General features: G+C 35.4%; 1 protein-coding gene across 3 annotated transcripts in view; it reads left to right on the top strand.

Moving 5' to 3' along the window:
• XYLB (xylulokinase) overlaps nt 1-27,787 on the top strand; it is a 242,555-nt gene that overhangs the window by 3,424 nt on the left and 211,344 nt on the right. For 2 of the 3 annotated variants that reach the window (XM_074198328.1, XM_074198327.1), the window contains one exon: nt 6,454-6,536. In XM_074198328.1, coding sequence (XP_074054429.1) covers nt 6,454-6,536 — 83 coding nt within the window. Of the gene's footprint in view, nt 1-1,989; nt 2,096-6,453; nt 6,537-27,787 lie in introns of those variants that run through there. The other variant, XM_074198329.1, reaches the window with a different exon arrangement.

The raw sequence follows: 27,787 nt of genomic DNA, 5'->3' as shown, positions 1-27,787 counted from the left end.
AAAAAAATTTTCAGTTTCTTTCTTCCCTTCTCACCCCTCCTTGAGATGATGATAAGCAATCTAAAATATTCATGTGCAAAATGAGTAACAGTTTTAAGGAAAAAGTTTCAATAATAGTGAATTATACAGGTAAATATTTATTACTACAATTATAGGAGAGTGCCCACTGAAATTTAAGCTTAGAATTGTTTCATCAACAGGTTTTTATATCATAAACAAAGGGAACAAAATGTTTTTTCACTTAAGACAATTTGGAACTGATAGAAAAAAAAACTAGACACCAAGGATTAGTAAAGGAAAGGAACATCAAAGAAAGTGCTGCTGTCCAGTTTTCCTGAATTATTTACATTCTTTTTATCAGCAAGGTCTGATGTTGTTAGGACCAAGATCTCCCTAAGATTAAATTAACGTTTTGTATTTCTGAGGAAACCTGCTGCCTCCTCAAGGTAAAGCTTATTCTCAATTAAGAATTAGAGCTTTTCCTTCTCTTTATCTACTAACAAGAACTGCATGAACACAAAAACTCCATTGATTGAAGTGTGAATGTATTTTAATTGGTATTGATGAAGGGAATGCTTACAGATCCATCAAAGTATTAAAGTAAATGGATCTGAAATTAATATGTTGGCCTTTCCATCGACAAGTATCTAAATTTAGAGGAGACTTTCAAATTGTTGGGAGGAGAGCACTTTGTAAATCCTGAATTCTATTTTTTAAAAAAGATCTGATTACCTAACTGTGTGACCTTGGGCAAGTCACTTAACTCCATTGCCTTGCAAAAACCTAAAAAAAAAATCTGTAAGTTCAGTAATAAGGAGAGTCCCAACCATGGAAAGTCTTTCCACCAAGGGAAATCAATCATTTTTCAGTTATGTATGACTCTTTGTGGCTTCATTTGGGCTTTTCTTGGCAAGGATACTGGAATGGTTTGTATTTTCTTCTCCAGTTCATTTTACAGATTAGGAAACTGAGGATGAAAGAGATAAGTGATTTGTTCATGGCCACATTGCTAACAAACCATCTGAGATTGTGTTTGAACTCAGTTCTCACTGACTCCAGAACCTAAGTCTATTTGATTGTCTTATTTCACTAAGTCTGTATTATTAACTGCAGGTTAAGAGGGAAAATGTGATTATAATGAAATACCATAAAAATAATGAGCAGGGGGCAGCTAAATGGCACAGTGGATAGAGCACTGGCCTTGGAATCAGGAGGATCTGAGTTCGAATTTAGCCTCAGACACTTAATAATTACCTAATGTGTGACCTTGGGCAAGTCACTTAATCATATTACCTAACAAAAACAACAACAACAAAAATGAATTATGATCAGGAAACAGACCCAGGGAAGCCAGAACTGGAAAACAGCATGATGCTAAACAAAGGGTTCTTGAACTCAGTTATTTCTACTCTTTGAACCTGCCTGTTTTTTGTATCTTTCAGTTAATGATCTATGACTATACCTGGAACTGGATTCAGTTTGAGTCTTTCTCAGCATTATTTGCTTAGTTTTGAAATGACTTTTTGCTTACCCATTTGGATGGCAGAAGCAGACTTTCTATGCAACCACCTTATGATGCTTACAAATATTGCTACCTCTGTTTTACAAATGAGAAAACTGGGGCCCCAAGAGGAGAAATTACCTCAGCTAGGATCAGAGCTTCCAATACATATTCCCACATCTTAAAAAATTTTTCAGTATTTTATTTTCCCTCAGTTACATGTAAAACCAGTTTTTAACATTTCACATTTAAAACTTTGAGTTTCAAATTCTTTCCTTCCCTCTGTCCCCCCATCCCCCATTGAAGAGGCAATTTGATGTAGGTTATAAATGTGTTGTCAAAAAGCACATTTACATATTAGTCATGTTGTGAAAGGAAAAAAATTCAAGAAAAATAAGAAAGTACAAAGCTTCAATCTGTATTCAAACACCACCAGCTCTTTCTCTAGTGAAGGATAGCATTTTTCATGACAGGTCCTTCAAGTTGTCTTCGATCATTCGTTGTATTGCTGAGAAGAGCCATCATCTTACTGATACAGCTGATCATGTTACAATATTGCTGTTACACATTACTTTTCACTTTACATCAGCTCAGGTAAATCTTTCCAGTTTTTTTCCTGAAAGCATCTTGCTCATTATTCTTATTGCAGAATAGTATTTCATCATAATCATATACCATAATTTGTTTAGCCATTTCCCAATTGATGGGCATACATTCAATTTCCATTTCTTTGCCACCAGAAAAGAGCTGCTCTAAACATTTTTGCATATATATATATATATATTTCCTTTTTTAAAAAATTTCTTTTCAGATATAGACCTAATAGTGGCAATACTAGGTCAAAAGCATGGTTTGATAGTTCTTTGGGAATAATTCTAAATAGCTCTATAGAATGGTTAGATAAGTCTACAATTTCATCAATAATGTATTAATGTCTCATTTTTCTACATCCCCTCCAAGTTTGTCATTTTTTTCTTTTCTGTCTTATTAGCCAGGCTAATAGGTATGAGGTAGTACCTCAGAATTGCTTTGATTCGCATTTCTTCAATCTGTCATGAGTTAGAGCATATTTTTTATGGCTGTAGATAGTTTTGATTACTTCATCTGTTCATAGTTTTTGGTCATTTATCAATTAGGGGAATATTTCCACATTATACCACCATCTCAGATACAATGGCTTGCCTCTCTCTCCTAAGAATACTATTTGATCTCTACTGGTTTCTTGTTCTGGAACTCTGTTTATTTTCAAGTCTCTTTTCTCTGCTTCTCTGGCCCGGTCCATCTACTCTTTGGCTCACCAATTCTCCTCATGCTCCTTTAGGCAATTCAAGAAAGGGACAGAAAGAGGTTGAGCTCTTTGCTATATCAAAGGGATGAGATCTTACAGCATTAAGCTTTTCCTCTGTGTAAAGAGAGTTTCTCAATTCCCACTAACCTAGTGTTATCAATAGTGGGCATAGAGGCCCCCTGTGGAATGGAGTGGCCTGGGGCTATATGTCAGAACAAGAAAGTAATGATAAAATATGAAAAGACCCATTTCAGAAATGGAGGTGTGTGCAGCCAGTGATGACTCTGAAATGTATCTAGACTGGTGGGTTGTGTGTAGTGGTATATGTAAAATATATGGAACTTTTATGTAGGGGGCATTGAGGAAGAAGATTGTGTGTGTGTGTGAGATATAGAGGATTTCTGTCTAGTTTATACATATATTTGTGTGTGTGTGTGTGTATGTGTGCATATGTTCAATGTACAGGGGTGTTAATATGGATGGTTTATGAATAATTCCACCCTGGGCTCTAGGTTACTGACCATTTCATTTCTCCATTTCAGCTACCCTTTCTCAGAACTAATCCTGGAGACATTGATTTTAATCTCCAGATGTTTTTCCCCTTTGACTATTTTTTCCCCCTCATTTTTTAGGGGTTTTTTTTGCAAGTCAATAGGATTAAGTGATTGGCCTAAGGTCACACAGCTAGTAACTGTGAGGCTGGATTTGAATTTAGGTCCTTCTGACTCTGGGACCAGCATTCTATCCACTGTGTGACCAAAGTGCCCTGCCCCCTCCCATTTCTTCATTAACAAAGATTTATTTTCTTTCCCTCCTACTTTTTCTATTTAAAAAAAAGAGAAAAAATATGAATACTCAAGCAAATAAATTGCTTTATTGGTCATGCTCTTGTAAATTTTCCTTGTTTCTAATCCCCAATTGAAGGAGTCATTTCTTGGTGGCTGAACTCATGTTTCTTATCAACCACTCTTGATTACAGCACACTTCCTCCTTTTCTTGCAGTCACCATGTTTTGGTGCATGGTTCTGGCATACTCTAATTTTCTCTTCTTCTCCTCATCACACTTTCATTCCCTCAAACATGATCTTCAAGATCACTCTTTTTCTGGTTTTATAAATTTTTCTACCTAATGTTTCTCAAGAAATTCTAAAACACAAATATTGTTTCAATAGTTTATCAATAGGAAGGAGTAATATACTGAACTATTGTGGTAGATGAAAAGAGACCTCCTCAGAGTTAGCAAAATCAAATTTCAGATCCTGCCTCTGAAGCATTCTGACCATGATTTACAAACCTTTGCAGCTGCAACCTTAGAAACTGCGCCATAGTCCCCCAGCTTAGATCCATGAACTTCTATCTTTGAAGGACAGCTAGATGTCACAAAAGTTAAGTCCTGGAGCTGGGGTCAGGGAGATGAAGCAAATGCTGTCTCAAATACTTACTAGCTATGTGACCCTAGGCAATTTGTTTAATCTCTGGTTGCCATAATTTCCTCATCTGTAAAATGAAGATAATAGCACTTATCTTCCAAGATTGTTGTGAGGATAAAATATATTTATAGAGAACTTTGCAAGTCTTAAAATATTATATAAATGCTAGCTATTATTCTTAAATTGCCTGGAATCAGATCTCCATGCCACTTCCAGTTGTTTTCTCACCATAGGGAGTTTTCCTAGTCTCTTCTCTCTCTCTCTCTCCCTTTCTCATTTCTTCTTCTTCTTCTTCTTCTTCTTCTTCTTCTTCTTCTTCTTCTTCTTCTTCTTCTCCTTCCTCCTCCTCCTCCTTCTTCTTCCTTCTTTCTTCTCTCTGTTTCTGTCTCTCTTCTTCCCTTGTCTCCTCTCCCCAGGCAGCTTTCTAAGATTGTAATTTATAGAACAACCCCTCAGGTTGTCCCCTGTGAGAGTATATTCATTCATGCTAAATTAAAGCAAGTTCATTTATTGATTTACTAGTCCAAGCTCACACTTAGCCAGTCAGGAACCCACTTGATGGTTGGTGTGCTTTTGTTGATACATAGACATTTGTAGTAGCAACAAAATGAAAATGCTGCACTGTTCAGAGTCATTGGGTAAAACTAGGGTAAAACTAGCCTGATAATCTTGCCAGACTTGACAGTGGTGCTGTCTTGAATTGCCTTCAAAGTAGGAGACTGAATAGATTGAGGTTAAGCACCTTCAGACTGGTTAGGGGCAATGATGACTCTCAAACTATGGGAGTAAGCCAATGACAGAAGTAGTGATATTCCTGGCACCACTGATATTTCAGTGACAAGTCAGCATACCCCTTATTGAAGCCTTTAGGGCTTAGTCTAACTTCGCTTTTTCCCTTTTGTTTTTATTTTAAAGTCTATTCTCTCTATAACTGCTGTCAGGACAGCATTTACAGAACTGAAAAAAAAAGTGTTGTGTGCTTCTTTCAAAGTTCAGTGTGTTTGTGTGTGTGTGTGTGTGTGTGTGTGTGTGTGTGTGTGTGTGTGTATGTGTTGCCTAGGAAGAAAGGAGGCCAAAGCCTTGGAGCACAAGGGTGAGAAAGAAGAAGAAGGAGGCTAGGAACCAGGCCCAGGTTTAAGAAGCTTTAAAGAAATTTAAAACCAATGGAACTCACCCAGCTATTAAAAAATATGGAAGTGAACCTGCAGATTTATAGAATAATAAAATGTGAGAAGTGGAAAGGGATCAGTCAGAGTCAGTCCTTATATTTTATTTATTTTACAGATAAGGAAGTACAGGCTCAGAAAGATGAGTGATTTGTTCAGGGTCACGCAAATGAAGCAGAACTGAGACTAGAGCCTAGGTGTCCTGATCCCCAGTTGAGAGTTTAGAAAGGTGGGGGGGGGGGCACCAACAGAAAATGGGATATATTGTTTTGGAAATATTGTATACTAATGATATTTTATTTCTTGAAGAGGGAATGGGTTTGGGGACCTGGAAACTGAGGCAGTCAGGCAATAATCAGTGAGTCTTAAGTGCCTGTTATATGTCTCACTGTGTTAGGTTCTAGAGATACAAAGAAAGACAAAAGACAGGGAGTTTACAAGCTAATGGGGAAGACAACATGCAAGCATTTGTAAACAAGATATAGATAGGATAACTATAAGATGTGGGCATTAAGGGGGAATAGGAAAGGCTCAGTAGAAAGTGAGATTTTAGCAATTAAAATGTTATTGTTCAGTTGTTTCTGATTTTTTTCATGACCCTATTTGGGTTTTCTTGGGGGGGTTTACCACTTCCTTCTCCAGCTCATTTTACAGATGAAGAAACTGAGGCAAACATTTTACAGGTGAGGAAACTGAGACAAACAGGATTAACTTATTTACTCAGGATCACACAGCTAGTGTCTGAGGCCATATTTTAATTTAGGGTGATGAATCTTTCTAATTCCAGGACAAGTGTGCTAACCTAGTTATCAGAGCTCAAAATACTCATTCTTGTTTGATAGTTCTAAGATGAATCTGTGGATCCATAGGGTTACTGAAGAATAAGTAAAATGACAACTGGAAAGCACTTTGTAACCTATATTGGTGTAGACTGGTACTCGAGAGAACTGAGCAACTGTGTGTGGGTGGCCAGTTTGTCTTTAAGAGATGAGACCTTTCATAGACAGCTATTTTAACACTTTCTTGACCTGATCCAATCTTCTCTCCCCACCCTCAATTTTATTTCAGGTGAAGGTAATTGCTGTTGATGAAAAACTGAATGTCATCTATGAGGAGAACGTTAATTTTGATAAAGAGCTTCCAGAATTTGGGTATGTTTAAAAGTGTATAATTTAAACTTCAAAGTCCCCTATTCCCTAGAATATGTTGCATGTAACCTACCATCCCAACTATTTTATGCTTAACCTGGTGGTCTGAAGGAATACCAATTTTAGGAACCTTAGTTTTTTAAAAGAGAAGAATGAGTTGCAGGAAAGGTCCCTTCTAATTCTAAATCCTATTAACATCCTTTGACCTCAGTTTCCCCAGGTACAAGACAAAGGATGGATTTGGATTTAGAGGACTTTCTTTCAAATTCCATCTCAGCCACTTCCTACCTGTGTGGAATTGAGTGATATACTGAAATCTCTCTAAATCTCAGTTTCCTCATCTGTAAAATGAGGGAGCTTGGTTAGATTATCTCTGAAGTTCTTTCCAGCTTCAAATCTATCATATCAATTATATCATATCATATCAGTCTTATCTCAAATATCATATATCTAGTCTATATGGTGAGTTACTCTGAAGAGATACATAAGAAGAAATAGTAGCCAGAGGAGGAGAAAGACCAGAACTATACTTCCAGGAACCAAGGGAAAAAAACCTTCCTTGCCTCAAAAGAGTATTAACAATGAGGTTTCTCTTTGGGGAAAGCTTTCTTTCTGCCTTTCTTACAAAAGGTCTGTAGATCAAGACTAGCTCTACAGATTGACCATGAGGCAGCTTCTTTATTTAACTTCTATTACTTTTGACCCACCTTTCAAAGATTCACCTTCTCCAAGCAGACTAGGATTCTGTCATCATATATGACTATATCTGTATCTATCTATCTATCTATCTATCTATCTATCTATCTATCTATCTATCTATCCATCTATCTCTCTGTGTCTATCTATCTATCTGTCTGTTTGTCTGTCTATCTATCTCTCTGTGTCTGTCTGTCTGTCTATCTATCTCTTTATCTCTCTATCTATCTATCATCTCTCTCAGATTCCTATTTGCCACCTACTCAGAATGCCTGTTGAGGAGCCAAGCATAGGAGCCAGGTACAGGTAGTACACAGTTTACTAATAGTTTGTAAACTATGCTTAGAATTGAAAGCAGGAAAGTGGGCTAGATTGCATGGGGGTTTTATTATATTTACATATTTCTCCTTTTTAAATCATTGTCTTTATTTGGAATATTTGATTGACTTTGATGCAACATTTTTTTTAATGATCAGCCTACTTCCATCTCTGAAAATTAAACAGTCTATTTAAGCAGAAGTTGGGCCATGTCTATCAATGCCCCTGAATGTTACTCTGAAACAAAGTCCATCTTTTTGACATTAGCATTCTTCCAGACCTATTAAATGACTGCAAGCTATGGACTGCCTTGGTCTCTAAAGAATTAAATTTAATGGTCACTCAAAAAGGAAAAGGAGAAGCTCATGCTGATATGAATAGGGAATAGAGCATTATTAGTGCAAGAGAAGCAGTGTAAAGAACATCAGCAGAGAGATGTGCCACTGCAAAAAGAAATGGATTGTGTAATTAATGTTTGTCCTTCATTCTTGAAGAAGATCATGACATCAGGGAGGTGGTGCCCTTACATGCATGTGAATTGGGTTTGAGTGAGGGAGTGCTGTGCAAAGTCATCAGCCTCATTTTGTTTTCTGGATCCCATGACCAAATATGAACTAAGATAACTGGAGATGATCCTGGATTTGAGGCAGTCAGGGTTAAGTGACTTGCTCAAGGACACACAGCCAGTAAGTTTCAAGTATCTGAGACCAAATTTGAACTCAGGTCCCTGACTCCAGAGCCAGTGCTCTATCTACTGCACCACCTAAATGATGGTCCACAGACTGTCAGATAGTACTATCTGACAGTCTGTGGACCATCATTATATTATTATATTAAATAAACAAGTTATTTAATGCTAACTGCCTCAGGTTCTTGTGAAAGGGAAATCATAGTACTACCAACTTCCTAGGGTTGTTGTGAGGATCAAATGAGATAATATTTGTAAGCTTTTTACAAACCTTATAACACTATATAAATCCTGTTATTACCATTAACATATTAAATATAGCTATAACAAATAGCTATAAAATCTATTTGGAGGGGAATCATCAATCATTTTTAAGAATGTAAGGGGTCCTGAGACCATTTAGTCAGTCAGTAAATATTTATTAAGCATTGATCACTATGCTAAATATTAGAAATGCAAGTATGAAAGGTAGTCCCTGCCCTCAAAGTAGTTTACAATTCAGTGGGGAAAGACAGCACATAAAAGAAAACTGAAAGGCAGAGGTAGGGAGGAATGGTGGAGACATCAAAGAAGTTCAAAATGAGTGTAATAGGGTGGTAAATGAGATGTCTGTTTTGTCCCCTTGTCCTTTAAATGGACAAATTTATGACTCCACCCTCTAGTTGGAGGAATGGAAGGTAATTTGGGGGGTATTCAGGAAGGATTAGTCCCTTCAGTGTGAGTTTGTCAGGGCTGCTCTTCCACCTTTGGCTCCACTTGATTCACCCAACTCTCACCTAGGACTCCAAGAAGCTGCTACATTCCTAGTGACTTCACCTCAGCAAAACTGGCTCCCCAGAAGGATTAAGCCAGGATGAGGATAATCAGCATGCTTGAAGCTCATCCAGGAGTTAGGGAAATGTCTACTTCCCCGCCCACTGAAATGGGCAGATAAGAAATTTGTTCCAATGACTATAAAGGCACCTTAGAGCTTGAAGACACCAAGATTATATACTGAACTAGACAGTTATTTTGACTTTTGTACTGCCATGGGATTTTGATGACTCTAGAGAGGTTGATGACTTTGTGCATCTCTCCCTCACTTAAATTGGATTTACATGAGAGTAGAGATATCAGCCCAGGATGTTATTGATCCTCTTCTAAAACACACTGAGGCAGCTAGGTGGCCCAGTAGATAAAAGTGTTGGGCCCAGAGTCAAGAGGACCTGAATTCAAATTCCAGTCTCAGACTCTTAGTTGTTTATGTGAGGATGAAGAATTCACTTAATTAGAGACAAAGCAAAACTGATTGGATGGACAGCTAGGTGGTGCAGTGGATAGAGCACCAGCCCTGGAGTCAGGAGGATTTGAATTCAAATGTGGCCTCAGACACTAGCTGTGTGATCTTGGGCAAGTCACTTAATCTCATTGATTTGCAAAAATCAAAAACCACCCCTCCCCCCAAAACCCCAAAATAAAACTGATTGAATCTTGAAAGATTATGAGATTTCCAGTTAAGATAACCTTGAACCAAGCCTTCACTTTTGTAATAAAGTTCATACTTCACTATGTTTTGAATTTTGTCCTGCCACTAGTCTCCAATGACTCTGGAAATGAGATGAGGCTGATAACTTTGTGCAATTTTGTCTCACTTAAATCCAGTTCACAAAGGTGCCAAGACATCACCCTATGATGTTATTGGTCCTCTTTGAAAATGAAGGACAAACAATGAAGTTCATGCCCCCATTAATACACTGGATTCATTTGAAATATTACTAATTTGAAAGTAATATAATAACTGATACCTGATCAAGAATCTTTTCTACATCCTACCCAGTAAATTGCTCTCTGAGGGCCTCTGTTCTATGAAGGTAAAGACCTTGGCTTATTTCCTCTCAATTTTCCATGATCATTTTTTGGGATGGAAAGTTTTTTGGATGGAATTCCCAAAATATTGTAGGCATTGATAATCAGGGATTTAATAGGAATTAGAAGAAATTTTCTAATTCCTGGTCAAGCAAAGGCACTCTGAGCAGAAACTGAGATCAAAATTTAATCTCAAATTGAGAGCCTACTAACTTTTGCTGAGTGTTTGATTGGGTCAGCCTATTAGATGTCTGTATTTTGTCCTGAAGCTATCCATCTGAAAAACAATTTTAACTCTCCCTTTGTGAAGAAGAGGCTTACCACTAGCTGCAGATAGATTAAGGAGGCTTAATTGCAGTCCAGCTCCTCCTGGAAACAAAAAGCAGTTCTGTGAATCCAGTTAAAATTCAGCTGAGATGCCTTGCCTAGATGTTACAGCCCTCATAAAAAAGCATCAGAGTGCAACATGAATATAAAACTCACAGCAGGTAGATGGTTCAATGGATGAAATGTTCAGTGAGTTGGAGTCAGGAAGACCCTCAATTACTGACCTAGCTGTGTGACCCTGGGTGAGTCACTTAACCTGTTTGCTTCAGGTTCCTCATCTGTAAAATGAGCTGGAAAAGGAAAATGCCCAAGCACTCCAGTATCTTTGCCAAAAAAAAAACCCCACATGGGGTCATAAAGCTTTGGATATGATTGAAATAACTGGATAACAACATATACAATATACTACATAAGAGATGAGAGATACAAAGGCAGAAAAACATACAAAGAATCTCAAAGAGGTGCTTTTGACTTTATTTTTGGGAGAGGGAAATGATTTTGCATATATATATGTATATATATATACACACACATATATATATATATATATATATATATATATATATATATATATATATATATATTTAGTTAGGTAAATGTAAAGGAGAGTGATTAAAGTCCTCTAGGAAACTAGAGGAAAGAAAGAACACTTCCTGCAGGAAAATTAGGAATGGTTTCTTAGAGGAAATAGCATCTAAATTAAGCCTTAAAGAAAGTTAAGGATTCTGAAGGAATAGATGAGGAAGGCATGGTGGATAGATTAATACACAAAGATGGGGAAACTGCATCTAGAGTTTAGGAATCAGGAAGTAGTTCATGGGCTGGATCAAATGGAAAAGGAAAAGAGATGAGGCAGAAGAACCTCTTAGGAAGCAATTATAGTGGTTGGGTAGATAAGTTTAAGAGCTTAAACTAGGGTAATAGTGCTGTGAGTGGGGGAATAGGGACCAGTAATGTGAAGGAAGAATCAATAAGACTTGGCAAATGACTGGATAAGGAATGTTACAGAGTAGGGAACATCAAAAGTATGTTCAAAGTCTCAATTCTGTGAGACGGGATAGATTATAGAGATTTAGTACTGTTAAGGGACATTAGAGGTTATCTAGTCCAATCCCTTATTCTTTTCTTTTGATAAGGAAACTGAGGTGTAGATAAACTAAAACTTCTCTCAGTAAGTGTCAGAGACAGGATTTGAACTCAGGCTTAATGAGAGAGTACCTAGTTGCTACCAATGAGTTTAAATCTCTTGTTCCAGATGAACTGCATATTAAAATACAAAGATCTGGAGCAATGAATGCCCTAAAAAAAAAACACTAGAAAAAAAAGGGTAGAGTAAAAAGAAGAAAAATTTACTGTTCACCACCTTAAGGAGGTCCTAGGAGGGAAACTTAGAGGAATCTCTAAGCTCCAAAATTCCCAGGTTAAGGAGAAAATATTGCAAGCAACAAGGAAAAGCTAATTTAAATACTGCAGAGATAGAATAAGAATTTCACAAGACCTAGCAGGACTTTCGGTATTTGAACTTGCTATTACTTTTTTTTTTAAATAGATATTTTATTTTTCCAATTTCATGTTATGAAAGTTTTTCAATATTCATCTACATGCATATGCATAGTTTTGAGGTACATAAATTTTCTTCTACCCTCCCTTCCCACCCCCCTCCCTTGGTGATGAACAGTCAGGTGAGTATTGTAAACATTTGTGTTTAATTTTTACAGATTAAGGGGCGGCTAGGTGGTGTAGTATATAAAGCACTGGCCTTGGAGTCAGGAGTACCTGGGTTCAAATCCGGCCTCAGACACTTAATAATTACCTAGCTGTGTGGCCTTGGGTAAGCCACTTAACCCCATCTGCCTTGCAAAAACCTAAAAAACAAAACAAAAAAAAACTTTTACAGATTACTCATTTTAGGAATGAGGAATTAGGATGAAGGGAAAACAAAGAAAACCATGGAACAGGAAAGAAATACATAAGAGAAATTTTAAAAAAGTGAATGTAGTGTTCATTCAGGTTCTGTAGAGATTTTTTTGTTTTGTTTTTGAACATGATATTTCAGAGAGCAAAAGAGTTGGAAGTGTGGCCAGGAACACCTTATCTAGCATAGTTGAGTAAAATCCTGAATATTAAAAAATCCCCAAACATTTAATGAACTGCAAGACTTTCAGGTATTTGTGACAAGTAGATCAAAGCTCAGGGGAAAATTCAATACAGAAGATCCAAAAGAAATATAAGGAAAACATTAGAATATAATTATAAGGGATTCATTCAAGCCAAACTGTTAACTTTTTTTGTTTACTTCTTATATATGAAAATGTTATCATTATTCTCAAATCTGTTATCAAATATTATCAAATCTGTTTAAAAGAAAGATCAGGTTTGAGATGAATATGATGGGAGTGATTCTAAAAAAATTCAATAGGAAAAGGTTAAAAAAAAGGAAAAAATTATTTTTACAAAGGGACATGAAAGGAAGAACTGATACAGAGGAAGCATGTTGGGTGGAGGGCTGGAAGTGCTGGAACTTTCACAGGATCTAGATTAAAGAGGAGACAACATATGCATCTAAAAGGATATAAAAGTCTTCTAAACTTATAATGAAGTAGAGGACTGGGGACAGGATAAGGGAGAAACTTTTAGAAGGGTAAGGAATAGGAAATTAAGGGAACAGAATAAGGTAATAGGGATAGGGCAAAAGAGAGTGAGGACAATAGTAAAAATAAGATGGAGGGAAATTCATGAATAGTATTTATAACTTTGAATGTTAATGAGTTGAACTTACTCATAAAATAGAAATGGATAGTAGAATGGATTAAAAAATCAAAAGCCAACAATATGTTATTTAAAAGAATTGCATTTAAGAATGAGAATTTTAACACAGAGTAAAAATGGAGGGTGGGAGTAGAATTTATCACTCCTTAGCTGAGACAGGAAAAAAAGGCAGGGTAGCAATCATGATTTCTGATAAAGTTAAAACTAAAATAGATTTAATTAAAAGAGATAAACGGAGTAACTACATTTTTTTATAAAGAGTACTTTAGAGAGGTAGCTAGGCTGCACAGTGGTTAGAGCACCAGCCCTGGAATCAGGACCTGAGTTCAAATCTGACCTCAGACACTTAATAATTACCTGGCTGTGTGACCTTGGGCAAGTCACTTAGCCCCATTGCTTTGCAAAAACCTAAAAAAACAAAAGGTACTTTAGACAATGAATCAATATTATTACTAAACCTGTATATACCAAATATTATAGCATCTAAATTTTTAAAAGAAAAGTTTAATGAATTGCAGATGGAGATAGATAGTAGTATTATAATAGAGGGGACTTTAATCTTCAGCTCTCAGAATTAGATAAATCTAACCAAAAACAAATAAGAATTAATAAAAAATAAATAAGAAAAAAAAAGTCAAGGAAGTGAATAAAATTTTAGACAAGCTAGTTATAATAGATATCTGGAGACAATTGAATAGGCATAGAAAAAATATGCTATTTTTCTCAGTGGTTCATGTTGTGTTTACAAAGATTAACTTTATATTAGAACATAAGCATTTTTATTTAAAAACTGAAATATTAAAAGTATCCATTTCAGATCATCATGAAAGAAAAATTATTTTTAATAAAGGGTCACAGAAACATAGATTAAAAACTAATTGGAAATTAAAACCCTAATTTTAAAGAATGAGTGGGTTAAAGAACAGATCAGAGAAAAAATCAATAATTTCATTAAAGAAAATGATAATAATGAGATGATAACATAGTAAAACGTATGTCATACAGCAAAAGCAATAACCAATGGAAAATTTATATTTCTAATACTTATATCAATAAAATAGTGAAAGGAAAGACCAAAGAATTGAGTGTGTAATTAAAAAAACTTAGAAATAGAATAACCTAAAAACCTCAATTAACTACTAAATTGGAAATTCTAAAAATTAAAGGTGAGCATAATAAAATTGAGTGGAAAAATTATTGAATTAATTTAAAAAACTAGGAATTGGTTTTTATGGGGAAAATGTACTAAAATAGATAAACCATTGGTTAATTTGATTTTTTTTAAAAAAGAGAAGAAAACCAGATCCCTAGTATTAAAAATGGAAAGGGTGACTATACCACTAACATAGATTAAATTAAAGCAATTATAAGGCTTTATTTTGCCCAATTATATGCCAGTAAGTTTTTCAATTTAAGTAAAATGGAAAAATATTTGCAAAAATATAAATTGCCTAGATTAGCAGAAGAGGAAATAGAGTATCTAAACTGATCTATTTTAGAAAAAGAAATTGAACAGGCCCTAAGGAAAAAAATACCAGGACCAGATAGATTTAGAAGTGCATTCTATCAAACATTCAAAGATCAGCTAATTCCACTATTAAATAAATTATTTGGAATAATTAGTAAAGATGGGATTCTATGAAACTCCTTTTATCAAACAAATATGATACTGATACCTAAACCAGGAAGAATAAAAACAGAAAGAACATTATATACGAATTTCATTAATGAATATGAATGCAAAAATTCTAAATAAAATATGAGCTAAAAGATTACCACACTATATTACAAAGATTGTACATCATGACCAAGTAAGATTTATACCAATAATACAGGGATGGTTTAATATAAGGGAAATTATTATATCAATAAGAAAAGTTTAAAAAAATCACTTGTTTATATAAAAAATACAGAAAAACTTTTGTTAAAAGTGTAACACAATTTTCTATTTTAAAAAACTCTTGAGAGTATAGGTATAAATGTATTTTTCCATGAATTGTTAAAAAAGCATTTACCTGAAACCATCAGCAAGCATTAATTGTTAATAGGGATAAGCTAGAAGCCTTCCCATGAAGATTAGGTGTGACAAAAGGATGCACGCTCTCACCAACATTATTCAATTTTATATTGTAAAACCTAGCAATAGTGATAAGAAATAGATGGAATCAGAATAGGGGATAAAATAAGAAAATGATCTCTTTTTGCAACCTATTTAATAATATATTTGGAAAAGCACAAAACTTAACTGAAAAGTTAGTTGAAACTAATTATAGCAAAGCAGTAGGATATAAAGCAAATCCACACAAATCATCAGCATTTCTACATATCACAAACAAAACACTAATTCACTTTTGGTGGAACTATGAAATGATCTAGTCATTTTGGAGAGCAATCTGGTATTTTTCCCAAAGCTTATTTGGGAAGCAAATAAGCAGCTTATTAAGCTGTTTATACCCTTGACCAAGCAATACCATTACTAGCTTCATTTCGCAAGATTACTGGGGAAAAAGAAAAAGAACCTACATGTTTAAAATATTTTTAGCAGCTCTCTTTATGGTGGCAAAGTACTAAAATTTATGGGGATACGTATCAATTGGGGAATGACTAAACAAGTTGTGCTATATAATTGTAATGGAATACTTCTGGGCTATAAGAAATGATAAACTTGATGATATCAGAAAACATTGATATATTTGCATGAAATAATGAAGAGCAAAATGAGCAGACCCAAGAGAATATTGTATGCTTAACATCAGTATTCTTTTAAGAACAATTTTGAGTGAATTGGTCATTTTGACTATTAAAAATATACAAATTAACTACAAAGGACTTATGAAAGAAGATTCTATCTCCATCCAGAGGAAGAATCGATAAATAGTAGTTTTGCGCACACACACACACACACACACACACACACACACACAAACACACACACACCACACATACACACTTACTTTTGTTTGATGATTGTCATCTCTAGAATTGGTGGGGGAAGGAAGGGAAAAAAGGGAAAAATAAAAGGAAGATATAACTTTATTATATATATTTAAAAATAATAAGTTGTGCTATTCTACTGAATGCTTTTTTATTTCTTAAATTCAAAATAAAATAAAATGAAAAACCCAACAAGACAAAGATGAAAGAGATAGTGGCAGAAGGGCACCTGAGTGAGAGAAGATGAAGAAGGGGAGAGAGAGTTCATGGAAAATAACTTCAATTTTTTTCCCATAAAATTTGAGGTAATGTCAGCTGCAAGAGTGGGGAGAGGGAGAACCATGTTATGAGGAGGTAAGAGTTGCCTTGGAGAGTGGATTAGTGAGTTGATTTAGAAGGTATAGCAGGATTTTTTAGCAGTTGTGAGCCGTTGAGATTTTGTTATATAAATTTGTAGTGAACACCATCTTCTTTCAGCAACATGTACTTAGGAGTGAAAATGATGACTAGAGGGAGTGATCCAAGGTTGATGCTGGGCTAGGTGTACTTATCGATATGAGAAGGTGGCTAGGAGCATGATTAGACAGTAGTTTCAAAAAGAAACTGGGGACCTATGAAGTTGTTGTCAAGCCATCTCTTGACTGAAAGGTGCTGGATGCAGAATGCAGATTGAGACATAAATATTTTAGGATTGTGGTCAATATGGGCATTTGTTTTGATTTACTGGCACATTTGTTATTATGGTTTTATTTTTCTCTCTTTTCTATGGAGAGAAAAAAGTAAAGGGGAACCAAATAAATGCTTGTCAATTGAAAGATACTTTCCTACCCAGACTAAGGGAGTAGAGGAATTTTTCTTTGTTTGCATGCAGGAATATCTATACCGAGGAAATCTTTTTAAAATTCTAGATTATTTTTATCATCATGTTACTAATAAAGCCTCTCAGGCTTAGATTATGTGAATTACCTATCCAGGGCTAAAAGGCCATCAAAGAGAGAAATTCAGGACTGGGATATTGATTGGTCTTTGGATCATAAGGGTGACTTTGCTTGTAAAGGTGGTAGAGTGGTACATGAAGGAATGTTGACTTTGAGGTGAGAGAATCTGGCATCAAGACCTGCCTCTTCTACCTGTTAGTTATACAGACATAGACATGTCTCCTTACCTCTTCAAACCTCAGTTTCCTCATCTGTAAAATGATAGCAATGCCTGATCATCTTGAGGAAAACATTGTGTAATTGTTGAAGTGAAAACAGAAATGTAAATGATTTTCATTAATCAGAATGTATCCATTTATTAATTTATCCATTTATTAATCATAATGTATCCATCTAGAAATGCAGTATTTGATCTTACAGAATAGCTAAGTATAATTTGCTATGACTAATAATAACAAAGTATTTTTATTTAGTTAATAATATTTGTGAAATTCCTACTGAATTTCAGTCCTGGGGCTACAAAGACTCTTGAGATCTAACCTCAAGGAACTTACATTTTCTCAGGGAAGAAAACATACATGAGTGTATAAAATAATTATTTTGGAGGGGGGAAAGCTAGTCATAAGGGATTGGGAGGAATCAGGAAAGGACTCATATGGGAGAAGATAATTGAACTGAGTTATAAAGGTTCTCAAGAGACTGTGGTAAGAATGAAGGCAGTGCATTACAGCCTTTGTACCCACCTTGATTCAATAAAATTACCTGCCTCTGAGCAGGGGCTCCTTGACATGGGAGTTTCTCTGATTTAGAGAAAATTAATAAGTTTAACAAATTATTTAAAAAGTTTTTCCTTCCTGTTAATCCTAGGATATATGTGTTTAGTTTCCCTAATGAATTTCCTCAGGTATGTTCATATGACCTATGTTGAAAACAGCTATTTGTGGTCCCTTTCTGTTAGTGAGGACATGTCAAAAGTTGATCATCCATGATGTGGTATGTAGCCCCTGGGGAATCAGATATAACTTCTGACACAGAAATAATGGACATGACTCCTTACCCTCAATAAGTCTTTCCTTTCCATGATGCTCAGTCACTAGCTTTCTCCTGGCAGAGTGTGTGTGTGTGTGTGTGTGTGTGTGTGTGTGTGCGCACGTGTGTGTGTGTGTGTGTGTGTGTGTGTGTGTGTTTTGAGGAGATTGAGGAGGAAATGATGGCAAAACCTTTTGTCCCTTTTTATTGTTCAATATGGGAGGAGAAAGGAAGACTGGTAACTGCACAGCGCTCTTTCACTTAAATTCAATTGACTTGCAAGCCATGATATCACATTTCTGATGACATGGTCCTCTTCCAGAAAGAAGGACAAATGATGAACAAACAATCCTATTTAATCAGAACTGTGATTTTATCAGCATCTTAAAATCTAAAAAGTAAGCAAGAAAAGCAGAGGAAAGTATGTTTCAGTAGAGGGAGCTCTCAGTCTAGTCTTGGACTTGAACAAATCTTTCAGAATGGAAGTCAGATTCTGTCCCTGGAAGAGAACTTCTCTGTGGAGAGAGTTAATGGTTAAACCTATAGACATTACTTAATGCCACTAAGGACCGCATGGGTCACTTTACCCATTCCATATCTTCATAATGCCTAAGACACATCTTGTCACAGTCAAGACTGATCTAGTTATAAATTCATCTATTTTGCCTCTTCCAATTCATGCCTTATACTTGGTTTAAGGGGAATATCTTGGCAGGGGTGGGATGGTGATGGCACAATATGAACAGTCTTGTTGCAGGCAGATGTGCGTCATTTTGGAAGGTGGTGAAAGGAAGTGGGCTAGAGTTAGGGTCAAAGAGTGGGAACTGAATGTAATTGCATGGATTTTTTAAAGGTATTTGGAAGGCTGTTTCATTATCCCCAAGAGAGTGTATCTGTCTATTTTTGACAGTTATTACTACTATCAGGTCCTTGGTAATCCACCAAAAATAATGAATGTAGGTGGAATATAGTTATACACCAGGACTTGGGCTTCATTATTGACAAGCCACAACTTAGGGAAAATCACTTAGATTCTCCAAGTTTGACTTTCCTCATTGGTAAATAATGGGATTGCATTGGGTAGTCTCTATGGTCCACTCCAGTTCTAACATTCTCTAATTCTTTGATCCATTTACAATGAGACACTGCATGGTATATTGGAGGTAGAACTTAGGCTTGGAGTTAAAAGATAAGGGTTGATTTCTGCTTTTGTCACTAACTAGCTGTGTGACATTGAACAAGTCATTTAACTTCTCAGAGGCTCAGTTAGTGATACTTGTTTTGCCTCCCTCATAAGGTTGTTGTGAGGTTAGCTTTATCAGAAGATGTCTATTTATTTATCATTTATTTACCTATCAATCATCTTCTATTTGTCAACTACCTGTCATCTCTGTCTGTCTATCCATCTCTCTCTTTCTGTCTACTTGTCAGCCATTCCTGTGTCCTCTATATCGTATATTCAGACAGTACCTAATGGTTACAGAGCACTGACTGTCCTTACAACAAATCTGGGAGGTAAACATTGTTAAGTATCTATGCTTTTATCTATGACCTGGTATAGAAAAACTCCACCAATGTATAAAAGTTTTAGTTGCTTGCTTGTAGTCATGTAGACAATATAAGATGAACCAAAGACTTTCTGTTTATAAGGTTAACCCATTATTATGCCAAACTGTACCCATTTATTAAGTATTATTAACTCCATTTTAAGATGAGTAAACTGAGACCAAGTCAGTCGAATTGCTTAGTTTCACACAATTTGTATTATTTTGAGATTCAAATTAGCATCTCTTCTTACTCCTGATCTACCTCTCTTTCCATTACATGAGGTTGCCTCTAATGCATATCTTATACTTTGTAGTCATTAAATACTACATCCATGGGGCCTGTCCTTTTTTTAGCATTCAGTTTTTTATACTCTGGACTTTTCCTGTCTAGCCAGTCTTACTACACTTTACTCCCCACCATGAAATCTTGGACTCAGCAATACTGTCTGTTTTACTGTTCCCCACTGAAGTCAATCCATCTTTGTGCTCACTGGCCACCTGCCCTCCCTGCCACCCCCATCTTTCTGGAATTATTTCCCTTCTCATCTCTGCTTCTTAGCATCCCTGGATTCCTTCAAAACTCAGTTCACAGGTGACCTTCTGCATAAGTCCTTTTTCATTTCCACTAATCTCTTGGGATTTTCCCTGTAAATTTACCATACTTCTATTGTCTTAAATTCACTCATTTCACTACACTTTATTTCTTCTCTTTAAATATGAGCTTCTCCCAGACAAGGATGAATTTCACTTTATTTTGAATCTCTGGGACTTACCATTATGCCTTTTGTAAAGTAAGTTTTTAATAAATGGTTGTTGATTATTATCTTTAGAAGGGAAGTTTCTTGAGAGCAGAGACACTTCTTGCCTGGGGAGTCTCATCATGACAAGATAGTATTATCTTTTATCTTTTCTTTTCTGATGCCTTTAGGGAATTTGTCCATCTTACCTCTACAGAAGAGAAGCCACTGTTGCCAAATTCAGGAATTCTTAAACTTTTTGGTGTCATGGTCCCCTCTGGAAGTCATGAGAAATCTTTAAATTTTTTTCTAGTTTGTTTTTTAATTTCATGAGATAAAATATAGGTCATTACAAAAGAATTATATTGAAAAAGTCTTCAAAATACAAAACAAGTTCTTGGACCCCAGATTAAAAACCCCTGCTCTAGTTCAGTGAGAAGTCCATTTTCTCCAGAGGAATCATTTTAACTCATTTACCTTTTTTTCCTCTATAGTCTTGCTTTTGTTCCCTTAATCAGTTTAATAACTTAATTTGTTGTCTTTTGGACTCCATTTTTATTCTTCTGCCTCTTTAATTGCCATGTACAAAATTAGACATAGTGCTGTCTAATCAGGGCTGGCCACTAGCTACTTCATGTGCCATCTTTTTTTATCTTCCTAGAACCAGATCCCAGGATTATGTTCACTTAAAAGAATTAGTGACATTAAACAAAGTGGCAAGTGACTGGTCCTGTGATTTGAAATCATGGTATTACATAGTTTAGCTTATCTGTTTTAAGCTAATGTACTTTATTGAGGAGTTTGTTTGGAGATTTATTGGGAAATTGTGTTGTGTCCAAAGTATGTTGATAAAGAGTATAAATGTAAAAACAGACAATGTGGAATAATGGATAAAGGTCCAACACTCGACCAGTAAACCCTAGGTTCAAGTTCTGTTTTTGACACATACCAGAAGTATGACCATGGACAAATCTTTTAACTTCTAAGTGTCCCAGTTTCCCTAGATTCATGGAAGAATCTCAAAATTCACTACATCAATGTAATCACAAAGTTGAACTGAAAAGTACAGAATTACATTTGGAGGCAGGTGGCACACCAAATCTGTGATTTATCCTTGTGAAACCTCCCTCTAGCAGAGCATATGAATACCTGCTCTGCAGTTTATTATCTTGGAGCATTCTGAGGCCACTGAGAAGTTAAGTGACTAACCCAGGGCAACTCAACCAGCATGCTACAGGAAGTATTTGAACCCACATCTTCCTTGATCTGATTTCTATCTGCCATGCAATAAAATATAACAGTTCTACCATAACTTGAGATCCCCTGTCATTTTTCATGGTTCTTCCCCTATCATACTTATATCTAGATAAGTAGTTCTTTTCTTATATTTCTGTGTTTTTTTTCCCTTCAAGTGCTCTTGACACTCCTATTGAACTTTCCGCTCTTACTATTTTTTCAACTCATTCAAGGATTGTTGAACATTCTCTAAGATAGTACTGACACAACCCCACTTAAAGTCTTATGCAGACAGAGCAAGAATCTGGGGATTGCTGCACGTAGAGCAGTGGTTTATTCTCCCCAGGTTTCTGTTTCTAAGGAGGAAGCAGGATCTTTGTGGAAGGGCATCATTGTCTTCCTTGACAGCAAAGCCAAAAGATTAAAGACATTCCCCCAAACATATCTTGAGTACCTTAGTATCATCTTATGAATCTGACAATTTGCTTTTTTAATAGTCTCAATGTGTTTTTAATATGAATTTTCTTTTTTATTATAAGCTTAACCTTAACTAAATAAGCATTTCAATATGTAAAGAACTGACAAGAGAATTCTTTATGTTGTTTTTATATTTATTTAAACCTTTCTCTGTTTTTTTTTTAGCATTGTAGTTCCTCATGGGGGCAATAGGTTTCATAAACTAATTCCTTATTGTCTGTGTAAACTATTATTTCATTTTAATTGTCAGAAAGCATCGAAATACAATGGAAAGAGTGTTAGATTTGGAGTAAAAACATCAGGAATCAAATTTTACATTTGCCACTTATTTCTTGAGTGACCTTGGGGACCTCACTAGGCTTAGTTTCACCTGTAAAATGAAGGTGTTGAAAACCCTTATGTGCAAAATACTATGGGTTACAAATTTTAAAATGCACAGAGCATGCAAATGACTTGTCTGGCACATATGATTGGAAACAGGTTTGTCTTGGGGAGTTTCAAGGTAAGTTTACCTATTTATTGGTGGCAGTTGAACATCAGTTGGTGTTGGTGGTGAGGATCATGGGCTTCCTCTCCAAAGGATTTGTTTCCATTGATGATGGCTATGGAAGCAAGGCTGGAAGCAAGGTTGAGGCTCTTTCTAAGGCTGTTGGGCTATATCCACTGGAATATGAGGGGAAGTGATAGTTGAGGAGATGGAGGTGTTTTGACTCATCTGGCACAGGCTTTCTCCTGGCTGTTTCAGTAAAGCATTTATTCTGGATAAGGATAATATTAAGTATTGTGGGGGCATGCAAAGATAAATGTGACTTGGGCCCCAGCCTTACCACAGTAGGAGAGATTGTTATGATGTAAAGGAAATTGAATTTTTTATAAGAAAGATATGAAGTACAAGATAATTCATCCCTGGTAGGGGAGAATAAGGAAGGAGGAAGCTCTTGAATTGAGCCTTAAAGGATGAGGAAGGTTTCTCAGTCCAAAAAGAGGCAGGAATGTATTTTAGACATAAAGTTTGAACAAAGCTGCTGAGACAGGTGAAAGAAAATTAGAAAGTATGGTTATCCCTTCCACATTGTGGAGACCTAGAAGCTTGATGCCCCCTTGATCTGGAAAAATCCATGTAAACTTTTTTGGTCCACCTTTTGTACCAGAGAAGTATGATTATGCTATTAAAAATAAAATGTTGATATTATACAATATTTTACACCTATTTTATGCATTTCTTAGTTTCTAAACCTTTTCTGTGATATCTGCTGGTCTTTGCATATTACCTATGACTTCTGCAAAATCTCTCCAATTTCCCATTTAATTTTCTTTAATTTCTTTGATCCATGATATATTGAATCCATGATGAGGAAAGTAATGGTGTGGGGAGGGATAACTGTAGTAAGTAATCTATTGGTTGTTAGACCACAGAATATATGAATGGGACTGGTTTGAGATAAGACTAAAAAAGGTAGGATTGTTCACAGGGTCATTAGATTTAAAGACAGAAGGAATCTTAGAGATTATATAGTTCAGTTCACTTATTTTACAGTTAAAGAAATTGTAGAGAAGTTAAATTACTTAAGTTAAGACAATGTAGAAGTTGAACTCATGTTCTTAGCTCCTTAACCCAATACTCTTTCCATTCCACCATTGCTTAGTAGGCCTTAATAATAAATAGGCTTTTAAAACCCAGGCTCTGACCTGAGTTGGCCTGGTCTCTTGCTGTCTTATTTGCTTTTCCATGTATGATTTCTCCATTTGATGCTCATTCATTGCCTGATTCCATTGAACCTTACTCAGAAAAGGAGATTTCTCCCCTTTCTGCCCCTGTTTTTAAGGTAATACTTTAGTTGTAGATGACAAGAAGCCCCTATTTTCCTTTTAGACTTATGGAACTTTAATTTTAAAACCTTTTTTAATGTAATTTTTTTCAAATATTTTTTCAAATCTAACCCAACTTGTTTTCCTTTCAAGGATTCTATTAGATTTCTTAACCACTCATTTTATTCTTCTTTCCAAAGATAGAACATTTATTAAGCCCTTATTATGTATTATACCTGTATTAAGTGCCAGGGAAATCAAGAAAATATAAATAATCATTTTATTATTCTTTCCAAAGATAGGACATTTATTAAACTCTTTACTGCATATTTAAAGGCCGTGTTTTAAGAGTCAGGGATAAAAATAAAAGCATGATAAATGGTTCCTTTCCCCAAGGGGCTAAGATTATGGGTGAAATGACAAAAAGGGAAATTGAGGAATTGGGGAGAAAGATATATATGTTGGTAAGTCTGAGAAATAATATGGAGGCCTGGAACCTAAGGTCAAAGCTGGTCCAGGGAAGACTCTCCAAGGGCAGAGACCAATTTTACTCTGGGTGGTGGGTGTACAGAAGTGATTGCCAGAGTAGAAATAGCTCAGCTGGAAATTTCCAGGGAGGGGGATATATTTGGTTGTATTTTCAGTGAACCTATCTTTAACCGTAGATTTTAACCACTTGTCAGTGGTGTACAGGAGAGCCAGTTTACCAGTCCAATGCTTAGCGTGATATAGCAGGAAGAATATTAGCCTTGGAGAAAGAGAACCTTGGTTCAAATCCTGTCCTGACATATAAAACTTTTGTGACTGCAAATCATTTTCTTGCTCTCTTTAACTTTAAAATGAGGGAGTTAAGTATATACAAGAATATTTATAGCGGCCCTTTTTGTGGTGTCAAGGAACTGGAAATGGAGGGGATGCCCATTCATTGGGTAATGGCAGAACAAACTGTGGTCTGAATACAATAGAATGTTCTTGTGCTATAAGAAATGAAAAGATAAACCTGAAAAGACTTAGATGGACTGATGCTGAGTGAAGTGAGCAGAACCAGGAGAACAATGTATATAGCACGAGAAACATTATGTGATAATCAACTATGTTTGACTTAACTCTAAAGTGATTAAAGACAATTCCACAAAACTTGTGATGGAAACCACATTCAGAGAAAGAATTGATGATCTCTGAATGCAGATAGAAGCATATATTTCACTTACTTTTTTTGTTTTTTCTTTTGTTCTTTTTCTTTTTTCACAACATGACTATGTGTTTAACATGATTGTACATGTATAATCTATATCAGATTTCTTATGTCTTGGGGAAGAGAGAGGGGAGGAGAAAAGTTGGAACTCAAAAATCTTTTTATTTCCAATTGATATTTTATTTTTCCAGTTACATATTATAAAAGTTTTTCAACATTTATTCACATGTATATGTATATTTACGTTCCATAATTTCCTTCCACTCTCCCTTCCCATCCCCCTCCCCTCAGTGGCAAACAGTCTAGTGAATATTATATATATATATATATATATATATATATATATATATATATATATATATTTGTGTTTAATATGTTTACAGATTAATCATTTTCTGCATGAGGAATTAGGACTAAGGGATAATAAAAAAATCAAGATAGGAAGGAAAAACATAAGAGAAAATTTTAAAAAGTGAACATGGTTTTCATTCAGATTCTGTAGTTTTTGGTTTTTGTTTTGTTTTGTTTTGTTTTTCTACATCTGGATGTGAATAGCATTGTTCATAACAGATCCCCCAGGCTTGTCCTAGGTCTGAACTGCTGAGAGAAACTATAGCTATCAAAGTTGATTAACTCACAATGTTGTTGTTAATGTGTTTAGTATCCTCTTGGCTCTGCTCCTTTGCTCAGTTCCAGTAATTCATTCCATGCTTCTCTAGAATCTGACCATTCATGGTTTCTTATAGAACAATAATACTCCATAACATTCATATACTGTAATTTGTTTAGCCATTCCCCCAATTAATGGATATCCCCTCAATTTCCATTCTTTGCCACTACAAAAAGGGCTACTATAGGGACAGCTAGGTGGTACAGTGAATAGAGTACCAGCCCTGGAGTCAGGAGGACCTGAATTCAAATCCAGCCTCACACACTTAATAAATAATTGCCTAGCTGTGTGACCTTAGGCAAGTCACTGAACCCCATTGTCTTAAATAAAATAATTTTTTTTTAAAAAGGGCTGCTATGAATATTTTGGAACATGTGAGACCTTTCCCATTTTTTTTTTTGTTATTTCCTCTGGATATAGGCCTTAGTATTGGAATTTCTGGCTCAAAGGGTATGATCAGTAATATTGATCTTTGGACATAGTTCCATCTTGCTCTCCCAAAAGGTTGGATTATTTCACAACTCTACCAATAGTGCATCATTGTCCCAATCTTCCCATAACCTCTCCAGTATTGATTGTTTTCCCTTGTCATCTTAATCAACCTGAGAGATGTGAGGTGGTATCTCATAGTTGTTCTAATTTGCATTTCTCTAATTAGTAATGATTTGGAGTATTTTTTCATATGATTATATATAATTTTAATTTCTTTGTTTGAAAACTGTCTGGAACTCAAAATCTTATACAAATAAATGTTGAAAATTATCTTTATATATAATTAGGAAAAATGTTTTTTACATTAAAATAACCTTTTACTAATTAAAAAATAAAATGAGTGAATTGGACCAGATGACTTCTGAGGGCATTTCCAGCTCTAAATGTATAATTTCACAATTCTTTGGTATATTGACAATTGTTAATGATGACAGATTACATTAGATTTGATTGTTAGGGACAAGTTGCAGCATGCAGATTTGGTCAATAGTTTCAATATCATTGATGAATTCCTTCAAGACTGTTGGGTGGGTGCCCAGATATAATTTATGAACTTGTTGCTTAGGTGTAGATCATGCTACATGTTTACCAGTTTCCTCTAAGGTACCCACCAATCTTCAAAGGTCAGTTTTAATCAATTCAACATTTACTGAGCACCTACTAAGTGCAAAACCCTTAACTTTGCTCCAAAGAAGAGATAAAGATAAATGAGATGATATTCCTCCAAGGATTTACATTGTCACAGAGAAACAATTTTAGAAATAATTATAATAGAAATTGAAGCATGACTGAGAAGACTACATGGTTCTTGTCCTCAAGAAACTGATAACCGAAATAAATAAAGGACAGAAATAAATATAATCTTAATGGAATACAACTTAGAATGCAGTATGGTAGAAGGCAAGCACTGATTGTTGTAAGAAATGGGAGATGGGAGAGAGATCTCTTGGGGATGGAAAGTCTGAAGGGGAGATACCTGAACTAAGCTCTACTTGAAAAGAAGATGAAAAGGTGAAAACTTAAGGTGAAAAACTTAAGAATTTGCTAATGGTTGAAGCAATTGGGGATGCTTAGACCTGGTGGGATTTAAATGATATGTTGCAGCTGTATTTATTATTGTAAAGGCTTGGTGTTGGAAGGAGAGATTTGATTTGTTCTGCTTGGCTTAGATAGGGACCAACTATCTATGGCCTACAGTCAAATCCAGTCCACTTTGTTTAGCAGGGTCAATCAGCTAAGAATTTATTTTTAATTAAATTTAAAAAATTTTTAATTCCAAATTCTCTCTCTCTCCTTCCATCCCTTCCTCCAACCACTGAGAAGACAAGAAATATAATTATGAAGTAATATAAAACATGGTTTTATTTTAGATAAGCTCTGGGGTGTGGGGTAAACCAGAAAAATAAAGCAAAAATATGATTAAGAATGGTTTTTACATTTTAAAATAAAATTTTATTGCATTTAAAAATGTAAAAAAGACATTCTTAGTTTTCAGACTATACAAAAAGATTCTTTGGACTAAATTTGACCCTCAGCCTGCCCTAATG

Source organism: Macrotis lagotis, chromosome 8 (genome assembly GCF_037893015.1).
Source record: "Macrotis lagotis isolate mMagLag1 chromosome 8, bilby.v1.9.chrom.fasta, whole genome shotgun sequence".
Classification (NCBI taxonomy): domain Eukaryota; kingdom Metazoa; phylum Chordata; class Mammalia; order Peramelemorphia; family Peramelidae; genus Macrotis; species Macrotis lagotis.
Note: the sequence above shows the minus strand (reverse complement) of the source record. Positions and strands in the feature narration are given on the sequence as shown.